This window comes from Misgurnus anguillicaudatus, chromosome 15 (assembly GCF_027580225.2).
Source record: "Misgurnus anguillicaudatus chromosome 15, ASM2758022v2, whole genome shotgun sequence".
Taxonomy (NCBI): Eukaryota; Metazoa; Chordata; class Actinopteri; order Cypriniformes; family Cobitidae; genus Misgurnus; species Misgurnus anguillicaudatus.
Window position 1 is genome coordinate 18,233,621 of NC_073351.2, and position 17,475 is coordinate 18,251,095.

General features: G+C 40.3%; 1 protein-coding gene across 2 annotated transcripts in view; it reads left to right on the top strand.

Moving 5' to 3' along the window:
* The window catches only part of sipa1l3 (signal-induced proliferation-associated 1 like 3), a 96,946-nt gene that overhangs the window by 73,600 nt on the left and 5,871 nt on the right, over positions 1-17,475 (top strand). Inside the window, exons 8-20 of one of the 2 annotated variants that reach the window (XM_073853519.1) lie at positions 1,187-1,344; positions 1,790-2,375; positions 2,456-2,730; positions 8,798-9,037; positions 10,003-10,179; positions 14,278-14,399; positions 14,538-14,650; positions 14,751-15,181; positions 15,323-15,523; positions 15,599-15,954; positions 16,027-16,174; positions 16,265-16,393; positions 16,481-16,562. In XM_073853519.1, the coding sequence (XP_073709620.1) occupies positions 1,187-1,344; positions 1,790-2,375; positions 2,456-2,730; positions 8,798-9,037; positions 10,003-10,179; positions 14,278-14,399; positions 14,538-14,650; positions 14,751-15,181; positions 15,323-15,523; positions 15,599-15,954; positions 16,027-16,174; positions 16,265-16,393; positions 16,481-16,562 (3,018 nt within the window). The remainder of the gene's footprint in view (positions 1-1,186; positions 1,345-1,789; positions 2,376-2,455; positions 2,731-8,797; positions 9,038-10,002; positions 10,180-14,277; positions 14,400-14,537; positions 14,651-14,750; positions 15,182-15,322; positions 15,524-15,598; positions 15,955-16,026; positions 16,175-16,264; positions 16,394-16,480; positions 16,563-17,475) is intronic. The other variant, XM_073853520.1, reaches the window with a different exon arrangement.

Consider the following 17,475-nt stretch of genomic DNA (forward strand, 5'->3'; position numbering starts at 1 on the left):
GACAGATTCTTGCTGCGGTGCAGCTAACAGCCCACTTCACACCTCTGTGTCTCTCACCAGAAAAATCTGTGTGCGTCTCTGAATATATGTATGCCAGTTTATTTTTCCAGTGTCCTTCAACAGTCTATCCTTTCTCACTCTCTCCTGCACTTCTCCTCTTTAAGTCTTTCTCATATCTGTTTTTGTGGCTACCATAAAACAAGACTTACATTAAAGGGACACTCCACTTTTTTTGAAAATATGTTCATTTTCCAGCTCCCCTAGAGTTAAACATTTGATTTTTACAGTTTTGGAATCCATTCAGCTGATCTCCGGGTCTGGCGGTAGCACTTAGCATAGCTTAGCACAATCCATTGAATCTGATTAGTCCATTAGCATTGCGCTAAAAATAACCAAAGAGTTTTGGGTTTTTTTTCTATTTAAAACTCGACTCCTCTGTAGTTACATCATGTACTAAAGAAAATTAAAAGTTGTAATTTTCTAGGCCGATATGGCTAGGACTATACTCTCATTCTGGCATAATATCAAGGACTTTGCTGCCGTAACATGGCTGCCGGAGGCGCAATGATATTACGCAGCAGCTAAACATAGTCCCATTGGTTACTTTCACGTGCTGCGTAATGTCACTACGCCTGCTGCAGTCATGTTACGGCAGCAAAGTCCTTGATTATTACGCCAGAATGAGAGTATAGCTCCTAGCAATATCTGCCTAGAAAATCGCAACTTTTAATTTTCCGTCGGTCTTAGTACACGATGTAACTACAGAAGAGTCAAGATTTAAATAGGAAAAATATCAAAACTCTTTGGTTATTTTTAGCATGATGCTAATGGTCTAATCAGATTCAATGAATTGTGCTAAGCTATGCTAAAAGTGGTAGGGCCAGACCTGGAGATCAGCTGAATGGATTTCAAAAAGGTAAAAATCAAATGTTTAACTCTAGTGGAGCTGGAAATGAGCATATTTTCAAAAAAAAAGTGGAGTGTCCCCTAAAGAAGATACCTGAGCTATATCTATTAACCAAAACATAAAGAGATGTACACTTTTTGATTTGGTTTAGTAGCAACCAGTTGGAAACACCTTCCAGTAGCAATAGCATGGCATAGCCTAAAACACAAGCAGTACATGACTTTTATTGCATTGAATTACTCACTTGTATTTGTTTTCTCTCATTTATTTCTCTCACAGCTCTTGAGGAAGAGGCACATAGGAAACGATATAGTCACTATTATATTCCAGGAGCCTGGAGCTCACCCGTTTACTCCACAGAACATTCGCTCTCACTTCCAGCACGTGTTTGTCATCGTCCGCGTGCACAACCCTTGCTCGGACAACACCTGCTATAGGTTGGCCATGTTTCCAATGCAGCCCTTGCTAAGCACAGTTCTTGCATGTGTGCCTGTTGCTTATCACTGAGATACATGATGGCCACAAGTATGTGGACACACCCTTCGAATTAACATGTTTTATTATACCAGTGAAAACAAGTCATTGTACAAAAATGTGTTATTCCAAATTTGTGGCAGCCCTTTGGGGAGTGAGATCTATACAGGAGCTTGACTGGCCCTTAAAAGCCCAGATATGATCACCTTTAGGATAAATTTTAATACAGTCTGCAAGGATCAATACCTGACCTCACTGATCCTCTTTTATCTAAATTTCCTATGAGGCAATACCTCATAGCCCTACAGTTTTAACAAGGTGTCCACATACTCTTAGCCATTTAAAATATGTCATTAAACTAAAAGCTATACCGTGATTGGTTAAAGTAACAGTCATTTCATCCTATAGTGTGGCGGTGACGCGCATGAAGGACGTCCCTCCATTTGGCCCGCCTCTGCCACCCAATGGCATGATGTTTCGTGACCCAGCTGCCTTCCGCGCCTTCCTGCTAGCTAAGATTATCAACGCAGAGAACGCCGCACACAAATCCGAAAAATTCCACACGATGGCGGCCCGTACGCGCCAGGGGTACCTGCGAGATCTGGCAGACAACTGTGTTACCACAACATTGGTGGACACGGCCGGCAAGCTGAACACTCTCATCTCTTTGGCCTCCAAACGCAAGGAACGCGTGCGGGCACGAGAGGGGGCGGAGATGAGTGCCGCGGGGGCGCTTGTTTGGCGCGTACTTGCGCAGGACTTTAGTGGTGGAGGTGCCGAGTTGCCCTGTGCATTTGCCATCTCCAATGAGTATGTAGTACTAGCGGACTGCTCTACCAAAGAGGTGGTGTTTAATTGTTTTTGTGCTGATGTGATTGGATGGACAGCAGAGAGGCTTGCACTGAAGATTTACTATGGCAGAGGAGATCACGTGGCGTTACGGGTGCCTGAGGGCAATGCCCAAGACATCAGAGAGGTGGTGCAGAGACTGAAGGTAGGCGCATTACAAGCACTCCTGAAATTTCCAGATGATGTTATAATGAACTCATGTTGTGATTGGTTTTCTTTTTGTAGGTATTGACTGTAGGTTGCGAGACGGTCGATATGACGTTACGACGTAACGGTTTAGGTCAGCTTGGTTTCCATGTTCGACTCGATGGAACTGTGTCTGAAGTGGAGGAATACGGTTTTGCCTGGCAGGCGGGTCTCCGGCAGGGCAGCCGTTTGGTGGAGATCTGCAAGGTTGCCGCGGTGACACTTTCCCATGACCAGATGATTGACCTACTGCGGACATCGGTCACCGTTAAAGTGGTCATCATTCCACCTTATGAAGAGGGAGGAGCCCGCAGGTGAGCGTTTTGAAATTTTTCTTTATTTGAGTTTTAGTCGGTTTTGGAGGAGGGGATGGTTTAACCTGACAACACAATTGTGACCCAGTATGTGAAATCCAAGCTTAAGTCTCATGATCTAATTGATATTTGGAGCATCAAAGTTTGATTTCACATTGATTTTAATCTTATGATCTTACACAGTGAGGAACACCTTTTGACAACCTGTTTTTTTTCAGTAAAGCCAAATGAGGGTATAGCAATACACACTTGAATTAACCAATATCAATCCAAGGTTAATTGTGCATTGTGTAACTTTTAGAAGGCTCTCTTGACAGAAATGCAATATAATATACATAACTATATTATTACTAGTGGTGAATAAAGACCTTACTTAAACTGTATTGTTTTTATTACCTTAGAATGAGCCGTTTTTATCTACATATACCACGGGTACCCTTACATAGAAGTCGCCATTATTATTTGTCCTGTGGCAGCTATCTTAGCTTCTCAGCTACATTTCAAAATTGAGGTTGATTGCAATTCGCACTCTCACTGCTAGATGCCGCTAAAAACCCATACTGTACCTTTAAGTATCTCTACAATATTATACGAAAGAGAATAGCAATGCATACATTATTATCTGTATACATTATGATCTGTTTTGTGTTTGGTGTCCAGTTCAAGTACATTAGTATTTAGATGATGGAAAAACATAATTGGCCTTGTTATTAAAATGCTGAATTGCTCTCATAGTTGCAATAAAATCACTATGCTTTGATAGATCATTAACAGAGAAAATATTAAAAGGCTCCAGCTTGTCTGAAGGTCTGGTGCAGGAGCTTTGGCTAGTATTTACGATGATATTGTCTGCATCACAATGGTGAAAGTTTTTTGTAAAATTGAGAATGCCATTTTTTTTGTTGTATTTAATGCACCAGATAAACAATTTTAAAGGGCACATTTCACAATACTTTTTTAAGATTCTTGGTGTTCCCAGAGTATATATGTAAGGTTCTAGTTCAAAATACTATATAGATAATTTATTATAGCATGTTAAAATTGCCATTTTTTAGGTGTGAGCAAAAACATTTGTGGGTGTGTCCTTTTTAATGCAAATTAGTTAATATCTGCACTAAATTGCAGTGCAGTGGTTGGATAGTGCAGGGGTGGTATTATCTCCTTCTGACATCACAAGGGGAGCCAGATTTTAATTACTTATTTTTTCACATGCTTGCAGAGAATGGTTTACCAAAACTAAGTTACTTGGTTGATCTTTATCACATTTTCCAGGTTGATAGAAGCACTGGGTACCCAATTATAGCACTTAAACATGAAAAAAGTCAGATTTTCATGATAAGTCCCAATTAATATAAAAATTTGCTAAAGACTGTGACCAAAAAAAAAAAGAAAAACTTAAAGTTATTGCAGAGTATTTTCTTTTTCCGGGTGGATCATCAAAACTATTGGTCCCTTCTAGTTGTCAATCATTCTGGTAATATGTTTACATAGGCCATTGTACGTGCTCGTCCCTTTCTGCGCATGCGCACTTTCAGGTGTATATGAGTAATGAGCTATGGTTTCCGTTCTCACCGTGTTTTTTCAAAATGTCTGAGGGTCGCAAGAGAAAAAGTGCCTACGAATTGTATGAAAAGAAGGGAAAGGAGCAGGTAGAGTGTTGCGCATGTGCATTTTATACCTTTAATTGTCTTAAGTATTGTCTTATTGTTGCAATTGCCAAAAATACATTGTGTGGGTCATAATTAAAAAATATTATTTTATGGCAAAAATTATTTTGCCATGATTTTTGTAAAAATAAGATATTTTGTAAATTTCCTATCACAAATTCATTTTTCTGAGGGGGTACATTTGGACTTCAATATTTGGATTTTTTGCACCATCAGATTCCATATTTTCAAATAATAGTATCTATGCCAAATATTGTCCTATCCTAACAAACCATACATCAATGGAATAAATGTATAATGTATAAATCCCAGTTTAAAAAAGAAATTACCCTTATGACTGATTTTGTGGTCCAGGGTCAGATATGGTCAAATCCAGATTCTTTTTATAACATCCTTGTGCATTTAACCACATTCAGTGTTTTCACTTACACCAAATACCAAAACCTTCTCTGACAGCTGAACTAGCCAGAGTCAGTCTATACCAAAAAACAGCAAATTTCAGCTTAAAATCTGGCCAGCAGCAAAATCCAACAGGGCTGCTGTTATTGTTTTTTTTTGCACTTTGCATCACACTGGAGACACATTCTCATTTTGAAAAGATTAATGACGGCTCTCGTGGCAGAATTAATGCTGCTTGTCACAGATGCCCGCCAGTGTTGGAAACTTTCTGACATAATTCAAAGATTTAATTTCATTGTTTCTATAGCTTGAACAAAATATAAACATTACAAAACCTGTTTGTTTCATCAACTGAAAAGGAGGCGCTTTTGTTCATCTCTTGCTCGTACCTTCTCTTTGTCTAATGCATAAACGCTTACAAAAACAAACACACACAGGCGCTCACCAGATTTTGAGAACATTGGCAGACGCCTCAGTTCTCAGGGGAACAGTGAGTGGGAGTGTTAGAGAGAGGAAGAGAGAGAGGACCAGAGAGAAAGAGTGTTAGAAGAGGAGAGAAGAGAGGGATGGAACAGTTTACAAATGAAAACCGTGATTATGTGAAGACTCAATATTGCTGCATTGAAAAGGTACGTGTGCAAGCTTCTAAACTACATGCGGAAAATCATTGTGTAAGCCATAACTGTCTGCCGAGTAGGGTTGGGAATTTCTAGGCACCTCATGATTTGATTAATATGGAATTCAGGGAGTCATACTTCAATTTTAAAACAATAACATGTTGTAGATATGACAATGCAATGTGTAATGTGCTTCAAAGTTGTTGTTTTTTTGTAGATAAATCTGTAATTATTAGTAAAAAAAATTAAATTCATTGGGATCAACTGTTTTTTATAACTCACCCTTACTGCTGAATGGATGCTGCTGGTGACCAATTACATGACGGCGTTTGATTGGCATCCTAACAGGGCGCGTGTTCTTCATTGTGCTTAAATTGCATCAGTAAACTCCTCTCTCTCTCGCACACACACACACACATCCAAACAGCCCTCCCTTTATCCACCCGTGTCGTGAAATGAAAGTGTGTTAATTGCATGTTTGGACATGCTTGCCTTTCTGTCATTCCATCGCTTTCTGTTTCTTTATTCGTAACGCTTTCCGTCGCTCCCTCCGTATATCGAGAAGCATCAGGGGAGCAGATTGTGTGAGATTAAAGCTTGCAATCTGTAAAAAAGGGGTTAAAAATAAATAAAGGGGTAGTAATTAAGAACACATTCGGAGAGGACGTGTGTATGTTTTGAATGCAAGGAGAGGATCTAAAGATGCTGAGACATGTCTGAGCGCCTCCTCGCTCGGAAACAAAGTAAGAGGGTGTTGCACATGGAGGAAAGAACTACCCCTCCTCTCCCTCCCTCCTCCCTCCTTCTTCCCTTGTTATCGTAGTGAAAGAGAGGATTGGAGGGGTGTGCGTGTGTGTGTGGTTGTCAGTCTCGTCTGTACTTGAGCTGTCAGTTCGAGTCTCATGGAGCCGCCGCGGACATCCGATACAACATTCAGTTCTGCACTTGGAGGTCAGTGACGCGCTCGGAGACAAAGAGAACGAGGTGAAATGCGTTAGATTGTGTTGGAACAATGAACGGCGTGAAGATCAACAGTGATCGCTAAGCCGGTGAAGGATGGATGGTTGGCAGGAAGAGAGGAGTGCTGTGTTAAAAACACTTTCGGAGATGAGGGAAAAGACGGCCAGAGGCTGTGCTGATGTTTTTATGTTCAGGGTTCCTTTGTTCACTTATATCTGAATTGTTTGTGTATGCTCAAGGTTTATCATTAGTAGTGAGTTCATTTTAAAGCATTCAAACTTATGACATGTAAACACTGACTGTATATTTAGGGATACATTTTTTTTTTACTTTGTATCCTGCATTGCTTTTTTGTGGTTAGATTGGCTGAAAATATTTTTTTCAAAGCACAGTTGATATTTAATATTCTTTCCCATACGCATACTGTGTAGTTTCTATCCTCTCATGTGGTCCTCCAAAGGGAGTTTTTTGGTAAATTAGACAGAGAGACTGTTGCGCTAGTGTGTAATCCATTCTCTCCTCTCTTTTCCTTCTTGTTTTCCTTTGTCTGTTTTTGGCTCCTGTATCTCAGTTTGTCTCAGTCTTGCTTTATCTCTCACTGTCTTCCTCGTGCAGGGAGGATAATAATAGGTAGCAGCATACAATAATGATGATGTATAAAATATATATGACCTACTGTATTGGGGGCCAAGAGGGACTAAAGGGGTATTCGGTTGCATTGTGGTGCTATGGTTATTTTGCACTACAGTACTGTACAAGGCATGAATAAGGTGGTTAAAAGTCTAGGCTGGTAACCAAACCCTCACAGCCTTGGGCAAAAGTCTCATCTCTGTAAGGTGCTTGCTGTTGCTGTCACTATTTATATGAAACTTATTTTGTGTCCTATCCTGCTTCCATCTGTGAACAGTGTGGTGTATTGAGGAGAGGTGTGCTATTACTTTAAGTGGGCAGACTTGGGATTTTTGCCAGGCATGTAATAAAATCTCAGATTTACAGTATATGCCGGATAAGAATATTGTATGCTTGGGGTAGGCACTGGCAGCATAGCTTCATGCCCTGAAATAATAACCATTATTGTTTAAAATAATACTTGGACCCTTTTGTAATTTGTAGCATTGGCTAAGCTACAATGTACTGAGCTACAGTGTTTTAATGATTTGTTGGGCCTGCATGGGCAGCGGGAAGATTTAATAAAGGTAGGCGGACTGATAAAGCTGCTCTTTCAGAAGAAACTAAAATCAAAGGACAGTTGGACCTTGACTCCAAGTTGAGTCCTTGTGTGAAAGTGCTGACAGCGGAGGGGGCTTCAGACAGAAGGATTCAGTTTCTCATCATCATCAGAAAGCAGAGAGACCCAGAGGGAATCCAGCGCTGATGAGAGGTTTTATTCTGCTGTTTGGCATTAGGTAGGGGTTAGTGAACTGGTCAACGGGGATTTGGGACTAATCCGTCAGTGAACAAGACCCACTGTACTCACATGATTGCAGAATGGGTTGTTTTAGCCATCATTGAAAAGCTGTAACCTTTACCACAGTATGAACGGTTATGTTTTATTAAGCTTGTGTCAAGCTGTTTTTCATGGGGTACACTTTTTGTTCTTGGAGCTATACTTGATGCACTAGTAATGCGTAGATCATGGGTTCAGTTCTCAAGGGACGAGCCCAGCAGTTGGGTTAAAATAACATAAAAATGCTTATATTTGACCCAACAATGGGTTAAAACAATCCTGCATAGTAGGGTCAATTTTTTTTTTTAAATGTTCAACTCTGAAATCATATATTTTTGCAAAAACTGTACCATTTAAAAATGCACCACACACATAAAACTTGCTTCTTGGAGGGTAACTTTGTTTTAGTTATCTCAGTCTCTTCTGATCAAAGTAACCATATAGCGGATTTGCTTCGTGTTGCTTCAGCCGTTGTCTCAGTGTATATTGTCTATTTATTTACATTGAAGCTTTCTTGCTTTATCACAACTAAAACAGGAGTTTTAATTGCATGGAGCATGGTCAAATAAGTCCATTGCTGCCATAAGTATATATTATAAACAATTATACATGCTAGCACAAAGTATCACATAATACTCGAATGTGTTAAACTTCAAAGGTCTTGAGCAACCTCTAAATATTAATTAATATTGAAAACCAATTTTTTTTTTATGTATTCAAACATATTGGTGGGGTGAGAGCATGAACTTTTAAAGGTAAAAAAAAATAAGGACCACCCTACTGCATAGGTTAAATTATAACCCAAGGGGCCAGGCTCGACCCTTTTTGACCCAACGCTGGGTTGGAGAAAAAAAACAGCATTTTTTAGAGTGTATGCCCTGTTAGTCGGCTTAAACATAATTGTCTCTTAAAATGCATAAATGAAATGATAAACGTGTAAAAGCATTTAGATATTTAACTAAAAATTGTGTTTGTAGGGGCTGCACAGAGGAGTTCGAGATGAAGATGATGGAGCAGAAAGGAGAAGCGGAGCCGGTAGCCGCAAGTTATCGCAGTGGGCAGCGGACACCGGTATGGCGTTGGGACAGCCCTCCTGGTACGCACAGCTCCACCCAGCGCTGGACCCCAAGCGGAGCCCCACCTGCAGTCCCGAGTCGTACACAGAAAGCACTGGTCCCCATTCCATACAGAGAACCCCAACACATCTCAGCTAAACGGTGAGACATTTCTGCATAGTTTTCAAGAGTCTTACAGGATTTGTCCATTTTCGTAAAAAAATCCAGACAATTCACTCACCACCATGTCATCCAAAATGCCGATGTACCTCCCCGCCCAGTCGAGAAGAAACCATGCTTTTTGAGGATTTTTCTCATTTTAATGGACTTTAATGGACCCCAACACTTAACAGTTTTAATGCAGTTTAAAATTGCAGTTTCAAAGGACTCTAAACGATCTCAAACAAGGCATAAGGGTCTTATCTAGCGAAACGATGTCATTTTTGGCAAGAAAAATAAAAAATATGCACTTTTAAATCACAACTTCTCGTCTTCCTCCGGTCCTGTGATGCGCCAACGCGACCTCGCGCAATACGTCATCACGTCAAGAGGTCACGGATGACTTATCGAAACTACGCCCCAGTACAAGTGTGAAGAAAGAGGAACGTTCCGATGTTGTTGTATGTCGAATGATACTAATTAATGTTTTGGTATTGTTTAAAATGGTCCACAAATTTGCGTTTCATATAACATGTGACCTTTCCACGTCATTACGCAATTACGTGAGGTCGAGCTGGTGCGTCACAAGACTGGAGGAAGACGAGAAGTTGTGGTTAAAAAGTGCATATTTTTTCTTTTTCTTGACAAAAATGACAATCATTTTGCTAGATAAGACCCTTATGCCTCGTTTAAGATCGTTTAGAGTCCTTTGAAACTGCATTAAAACTGTTTAAGTGTTGGGGTCCATTAAAGTCCATTAAAATGAGAAAAATCCTGGAATGTTTTCCTCAAAAAACATAATTTTTTCTGGACTGAACAAAGAAAGACATCAACATTTTGGTTGACATGGTGGTGAGTAAATTATCTGGATTTTTTTTAAATGGACTTAACACTTTTACTTTTGGAAAAACATTTTAGGCTCCTTGCTTGTTTTTCTTCTCACTTGCTATTTCCGTCTCCACCCACAGGCCTGTCAGTTATCCAGAGAACCAGTACAGCGTTTCTCCTGTCGGGGCAGACAGAGGGATGGCGTACAGAAACCCTTCTGCAAGTTTCTCCAACACAGGCTCTGGCTTCAGCTCCAACGCACTGGGGGTCCCAGGGCTCGGGGGACCCTTTGTTCGCTATAAACCCTCTCCGGACAGGTCGGTGCTAATCACAAGTCCTGTTGTGGCATCAGTGTATGCTTTCTCTTGCTGACCTGTCTGTTATATTAGTTTTTATATATAAGTTTTTTAAATATTGCATTTCACAGGATTAAGAATTTTTCAACTTAAAGCTCATTGTTATACCAGGGGGCTGTTGAATGCTTTATTCTGATTGGTTGAGAAATGTTCCACAGGTATGCATTATTTTTCGATAAAAACGCACACCTGAGCTGTCAAATGTCTTTAGATAACCGCAAGAGCAATGTCTCTGGTAATCGTGGTATAAGCAGAATAATTGATTCTATTAAAAAAAAATATATGCAACACATATAAAAGGATAACGTATGTTTGACTGCACATCAATCACCCCTATCGCATTTATAGTGTGAAAAAAACGATAATTCATGTTTAAGCCCTGCTGTAGGTTATGCAGGGAATAATTGATTACACGCCATTGAATTATTTGAAAATAATGCAGACCTGCTGTGTAACGGCACTACGCTTCACATCTTGCTGCATTACCACCTTGAGTCTGCATTATTTACAAATTACAAAATTTTAAAGCATGTATAATGTCACAGGGAGAGTTGCAATAATGCAAATAAATGACCAATATTTGAGATATATATACCAGTGTTGTTGAATATTGAATGAATATTTAGTGTTAGGGTGTGTGTCTGAAGTTGAGACAGCTCATAGGCTTGTTATGTGTTCTTGTGTTTGTATATGATTGTATACATCTAAAAAGCATAAGTCAAGACATGTACAGGCAGTCATAGGCGCACAGCTATGTTGTGTTTGTGCTGGTTGCTGTTTGCCTGCCCAGTTTAACCAGAGAAACTAGTTGTGTAAGTTGTGACTTTTTGAATGATTAAAAATGAGACAATATTAATTTTGGTTAATATATTTTCTTTATTTAAGTTGACTTTTTAATACTTTAAAATTAACTTTTTTGATATCATCAAAGTTTGATTTTATTCATTGATTTCACATTGACTTTAATCTTTGACATGACCTTACTCAGTCAGTATAAAGAGATCAAGGTTATATTATATTTATACAACAGCTCTTTCTGGTTCTCGAATCTGATTGGCTAAGACCTGTGCGATATTGTGCTGATATCGGCACTGTAACCGCTTCACCTTTCGTATTATTCCGCCACCTAGTGAATGGAGGTCCTAAGCAGGCTCATCTCTGAATGGAAAAACACAGACGCCCTGTTTTGAATCACTCTCCGTTTGTCTCATTAGTTTACTAGCTCATAAATCAGTCTGTGAATCCCCAATCAGAAGTTATTTCGTCAAAGATCAGCGCTATTGGATGTTATGTTACAGTTAATGGGAGAAATGTCTTGTCACATCGTGTGGACGATTAACACTTGGAAAGAGGAATATAAACACTCGTTTTTTTTCTGGAGCTATATTTCTTATCAGAACGCGAAAACACCGTGAAACTGCAGGTAAGCACTGCAGCTTTTAAATGTTGACATTGATCATTTACTTTATCGTGACGTGACTATTAAAACATGTTATGAGATATGGCCACTGGTATATTTATAAGCAGCATGCAAAAACATCTCTCTGACACTTATAAAACACCGTTTTATATAGTACTGACAAGAACAAAGTTTAATAATAATAATCGAGTGCTCGTATCGCGTTAAGAATAAATGAGAAAGCAATAGTAACGTAATACAAGTATAGTTTTATTAACTTTTACCTCGCGCCAAAACAATAACAACACAAAAGACACTAAATATGAATTAAAAAACAAGTAATAGTTTGATCATGACACCAAATACTGCTGATTTGATCTCATTTTGACGATCATAAACAAACAAGGCCAACATGAGAGCCAGGGTATCTCTTTCAGAGATGTAGCCCAGAGAGGGCGGTGGTCAGCGGGGCGAGTGAACACTGACGTCCGCTCATGCTTTGGTTCTCATTCGTACCGAATCTCACTAAGCAAATGTTCAAACAGGCGCTATCTTTACTAATCGACTGCAGATTTAAATATAATACATATACATTCTCGACTGAACTAATCTTAAAACTACACTTTGTGACCAAGAAACGGTAATATAAAGTAACGGCTTTTCCGTCCATTGAGTTGTTATGAGCTTCAAAGCAGCCGAAAGTTTTACCTGTCATTCTGGCCGCCCTCAAATCCGTGGCGGAAGAAGTAGTTCTAAAACAAAGAGGCTTTTAAAATAACTCCGTTGTTGTTTTCTAGTTTTCGTTTTTCAAACGTGTGCCGTCGAACTGTTGTATAAAAGCAATATCGCTCTCGGAGTCGTGTGATATAGCTCTATATCATCACGGCTGTGATTGCCTCCGGCACTCGGCCTGCGGCCTCGTGCCTCTGGCCTAATCACAGCCGTGATGATATAGAGCTATATCACACTCCTACTCGAGCGATATTGCTTAAATATATATATTTTCACAGAATGTTCTGTACATTATTTATGATGATTTTATGTAGACAACAATCACAAAAATTGACTTTAGCTGGGTTTTCACCAGCAAGGTCACATTTGATTGCATTCTATTACTATATGCTATTTTTAATATTCGTTTTATCAGTATAATTATTCAGCTTATTGTGCTTCCAGGCCATAGTTATTTGATGACAAAAGAACTGAATCTTTATTTGCAGTTAAGTAGCTGTTGAGGTACCATTAGTCTGTTAGCATTTCACACTGACTGCGTTTATGCTGGTGAATCAGCAAGATGTGCTAATGAGTGCTAATAATAGTCCCACCGGATCGAACCGTACATCACCGCTCAAACCCACAAGTAACAGCACACTTAGGTTGCAACACACTTTGAAATCAGTGTGACCATGCAGGGAGTTTAAGTCACCAGATAAATTATGGTAAGCACACAAGTGACTTCCATAGTATTTGTTTTCTTACTATGGAAGTCTATGGGTGTGTGGTTACTATCAGTGATCAAAATCTTTTGATCAGGTTCAGAACGACATGAGGGTGAATAAATGATGACAGAATTTACATTTTGGGGTGAACTATATCTTTAATACATGTTCCTGGTCCTGTTGTGAACTATTGATCCGCAGGTGTGCAATAATGGTTGTCTTCATAATTTTTCATTAAAAATGTACTGACTTGCTAATAAAATGACATCACCAAGCCCCCTTATTTTCCCCGTCTCATATAGAGACCCCTTCTCATTATCATGGAAGTAAAATGGGTTGCATGTGCAGGTCTTTGTAGGCAGTTTTTACAAATGAACTGGTTTTCTGACTGGCATATAAAATGATCGGCTGCTCCACGGCTCCTTTTTATTTGCTGTTTACAGAGTCTAGGTCTGCCACAGAGACAGCTATGATTTCTCACAGTAGTGATTTCAATTATATCTGTCAAGTTAAAAGAACAATTTAAGCAAAGCGTTCCAAAAAATCTAGCAGTGTTTCTGTTTCTTTTGTCACTGGTTTGTAAATGCATTATATAAGGGAAGGTGTTGCCTGGCTCTTGTGTTAGTCTGTTTTACTCGTTATTATTTGAGTATTCAGACATATAGTACTGTGCAAAAGTCTTAAGCCACCATGCTATCATTAGATTTGTGGTTTTTGCAATTGTATAGTGATCATATATAATTATTTCGCAGTCTCTTTATTAGAATACAACCAGAAAATACAGGAAATGTGTATGTGGTATTAAAAACATTATAAAAGTATAAGCTGAAGTGTCAAGTATTTAGGGTAAACTCCTCTTCAACTTGAGCAATAGCAGGCAGCTGCAGGATCTCTTAAACCGAAATTAAATTAATTTCTAATTCTAATCGAATGACTCAAAAAATCTCAAAATGTGTTTCGTGTCAAGAGAGGTCACATTAAATACTGACTAATGCCTGAAGAAGGCATTTAGTTCTGAAAATAATTTTGTTTTTAATTTTGTGTACATATTTTTCTGTATTTCAGTTTGTATCTTAATAAAAAGAGTGATAAATTAATATGAATGGACATTAAAACTTTGCTAAAACAACAAAGCTGGTGTTGGTGGCGTAAGACTTTTGCACAGTACTGTATATGCAAACCTCTCTGTTAATAAATATGTACAATATATTGTGTGTTCAGGTTTGGACCCGTCCCGCGGTCGGTCCAACAGTTTGACCCACATGTTACTGTCGATGTGTCCAGTGGTGAATCCTCATCTGGCTTTACAAGCCAAGAGAGCACGATGGAGCGCAACAAGTCAGGTAAACAAACACGAGCACAAAGCTTTTGTGGATAAAAGAGATGAATGCTTCAGCACTTTGTAAATTCTGCCCTCTACTGGTTAAAAACTGAAGCACAAAAAAGAGATTTAAACCCTAATGTGGGTTTGTGTTAAACAGAGGCTGTGTGGCATGTCGCTTCCTCATCACGAGGTGTAACGGTGAGCTCATCTTCGAGAAGACAGACCCGGCAGGACGTTCCAGGGAAAGACTCTCCTAATCGGCACTCTAAGGTGAGAAGTGAAATATTTATAGTATAGGCCTGTTGGTAACAGACAACACTTTTATCATATTAACTCATTGAAATGATATCTTAATTTTTCTGTTTCTTAGGGTGAAACGCAATACTCCAGTCACTCTAGCAGTAACACTCTCTCCAGCAATGCCTCCAGCAGTCACAGCGATGAGCGCTGGTTTGACGGGATGGGAGGTGGGGTTTCGGGTGCCCTCGGCGACCATTTAGACCCTGATCCCGACCCCATAGGCAAAGGAGGCTCCAGCGACAGTGGCATTGATGCATCTCTCTACACGCCCAGCCCTAGCGCTAAAGGAGCCAAGCCCAGCCGCAGCCACGCAGGAACTCCCCACAAACCCCTGCACGGCTCTGCTACATACAGCGGCTTGCAGGAACTGTTGGGTTCAGGGGAGGCACATCACAGGGGGTCGTCACCCATCATTCCTGCATCTGCCAGTCAAAGCAAAAACTATCGCACTCGCACGTTTCCCCCTCCAGGATCAGGCAATGCAGACAACTTTAAACCACGGTGTGAAGGGTTTATTTGTATTACCTTTTAAAACAGTGATGGGATTGATTTCTTTAAAACCAATTAGTTTAAAACCTCGTTGTTGACATACCAATTGCTTTAATGCAATATCTAACGAAAACATTTTGTGTGTGGGTTTAGGGCCTGCTTTACCCCTCAAGGGTATAAGACCCCTGGTTCAGCTGAAAACCCCCGACCGTTGAGAGCTTTGACTACCACACCCACCTCCAGCTCCGCCCAGCTGTCAAGCTCCGCCCCCAAGTCCTCAAGTAAACACAAGCAGAGTGTATGGCACCAGGAGGAGAACAGTTCATCATCTAGTACCACGACCAATGACAACAAGTAAGTTTTTATGAGAAATGAATGAATGAACTTATACGCCATGCATTGATTTTTAACTAATGTGCGTGGTTCAAGGCAGGTGGACATGAACAGTAAAAACGTTTTTGGACAACCTCGATTGCGCGCCTCTCTGAGGGATCTGCGCTCACCACGGAGAGCTCACAAGAGCACTATTGAAGACGACTTGAAAAAGCTCATCATCATGGACAACCCCACAGATACGCCATCACGGGACGCATCTCCTCATCGGACTCTGCAACGCACTTTCTCGGATGAGAGTCTGTGCAGTGGCCGGAGAGATGCTAGTTACGCAAGCACACCCCTTTTTGAAGGGCAAGTACCACCCAGTGACCTGCTCTTCACCTGCACGCTGCCCACTCGACGGCACGGCCACAACACCAACCATGGACCCCTTATGCCCATCAAGAAAAGTGGGTGTTTTTACTAAGCATACTGGTTGGCATGTTTATAAAGTCATCTGATCAAACCGATTTGTCTTTCAGTACCATTGTCAGCCTCAGAGTTGTCTCTGACTGAAGTGAGGGATAAGGTTCCACCTCTCCGAAGGCTTGACCCTGGACTCATGCCCCTTCCTGACACTGCCTGTGGTTTGGAGTGGTCCAGCCTTGTCAATGCAGCCAAGGCTTATGAAGTGCGTTTTCTAACTCTTTGAATGCGTCAGGTACTGTACAAAAGCTTTGTACCCAACCAATGACAATCAAGCTTTGTCTTTGTTCGTACAGTGCAAAGAGCTGTTTCATTATTCTCATTGTCTGAGCCTCACACGGGAGGCAATGAGTTGAGGCCCGCCGTCAGCCCTGTGCCTTTCCACACACCGCAGACTCCCCGCACAACCCCTACTTTTACCAGGTATGACACACACACGTATGTATATATACTGTATGTATAGTTGCCTTTTTATTTCTTTCTGACACAGTTTTATTTTGCGTATTACAGTGAAGAACCTTCAAATGACCTGCCTGGCCGTCTGTACCATCTAGAAGTCATGCTGAAACAGCTAAACAACGATCTGGAAAAAGTGAGTTGTGATGGAGGAATCTGACCGGTTCATTCTGACCAATAAAAAAGGGGCAGTAAGCGTAAGATTACAGGGTAGTTTAAATATGAAGTTAACATATTAAGCATATTCTAAACTAGGGGTGTCACGATTCTCCAAATCCTCGATTCAATTACATTTTTCGATTCTAAGGACACGATTCGATTTGATTATTTTTTTTGAAAGCACAAAAAATACTATGCCATTTTTAGACTAGACTTTTATTAAATATAATATATGAGTTTGAACCCGGAGATGTCCTGCCATGTAACTCGTGCTGCCTGTGGAAAAATATGGTACATGCACATACCTGATAAAACAAATCTTCCTGTCAGATAAACATTCCTGTCAGTACTTTGCACCTTAAAAATGCACTTTTATTACCGTCAGACGAGATTGTGAGACTATATACCCTAATAAATCATGTTTAAATGCTGTTTTCATAACTCTTAAGCAGCTGAAATAAGTTGTTGTGAAACTTAAACAGATCTCCGTTCAGAGAAACGGCCGGGACTGTCACAGACGCCGTTCTGATGTGCACGTGCTGTTTTTTGTTTTCCATGTAAAGAGCAGCTGGCGTGTTGTCTCTTGCATCTGCCATGCTATCTTTTAACTGTCTGTACCTAGCTAGCTAAGTTAAAGGAGGTTGACTCACAGCACTCAACACGTGTTTTTTTCTCCCGCTTGGCAAGCCGACCAGACGTGACATGGGCATCGACGTAGAGGTCTTCTCGGGTCCACAGAAATGTACCCGACTTGAAATGACCCGAATCCCTTTATACCCAAACCTGATGTGCATAATTTTTTTTTAAAGAAAGACCCGACCCGAGTCCGACCCGAACTAGTGGCTAATTTTTTTAACCTCTCGACGCGCACTAGCTCGGGGACGGAAAGA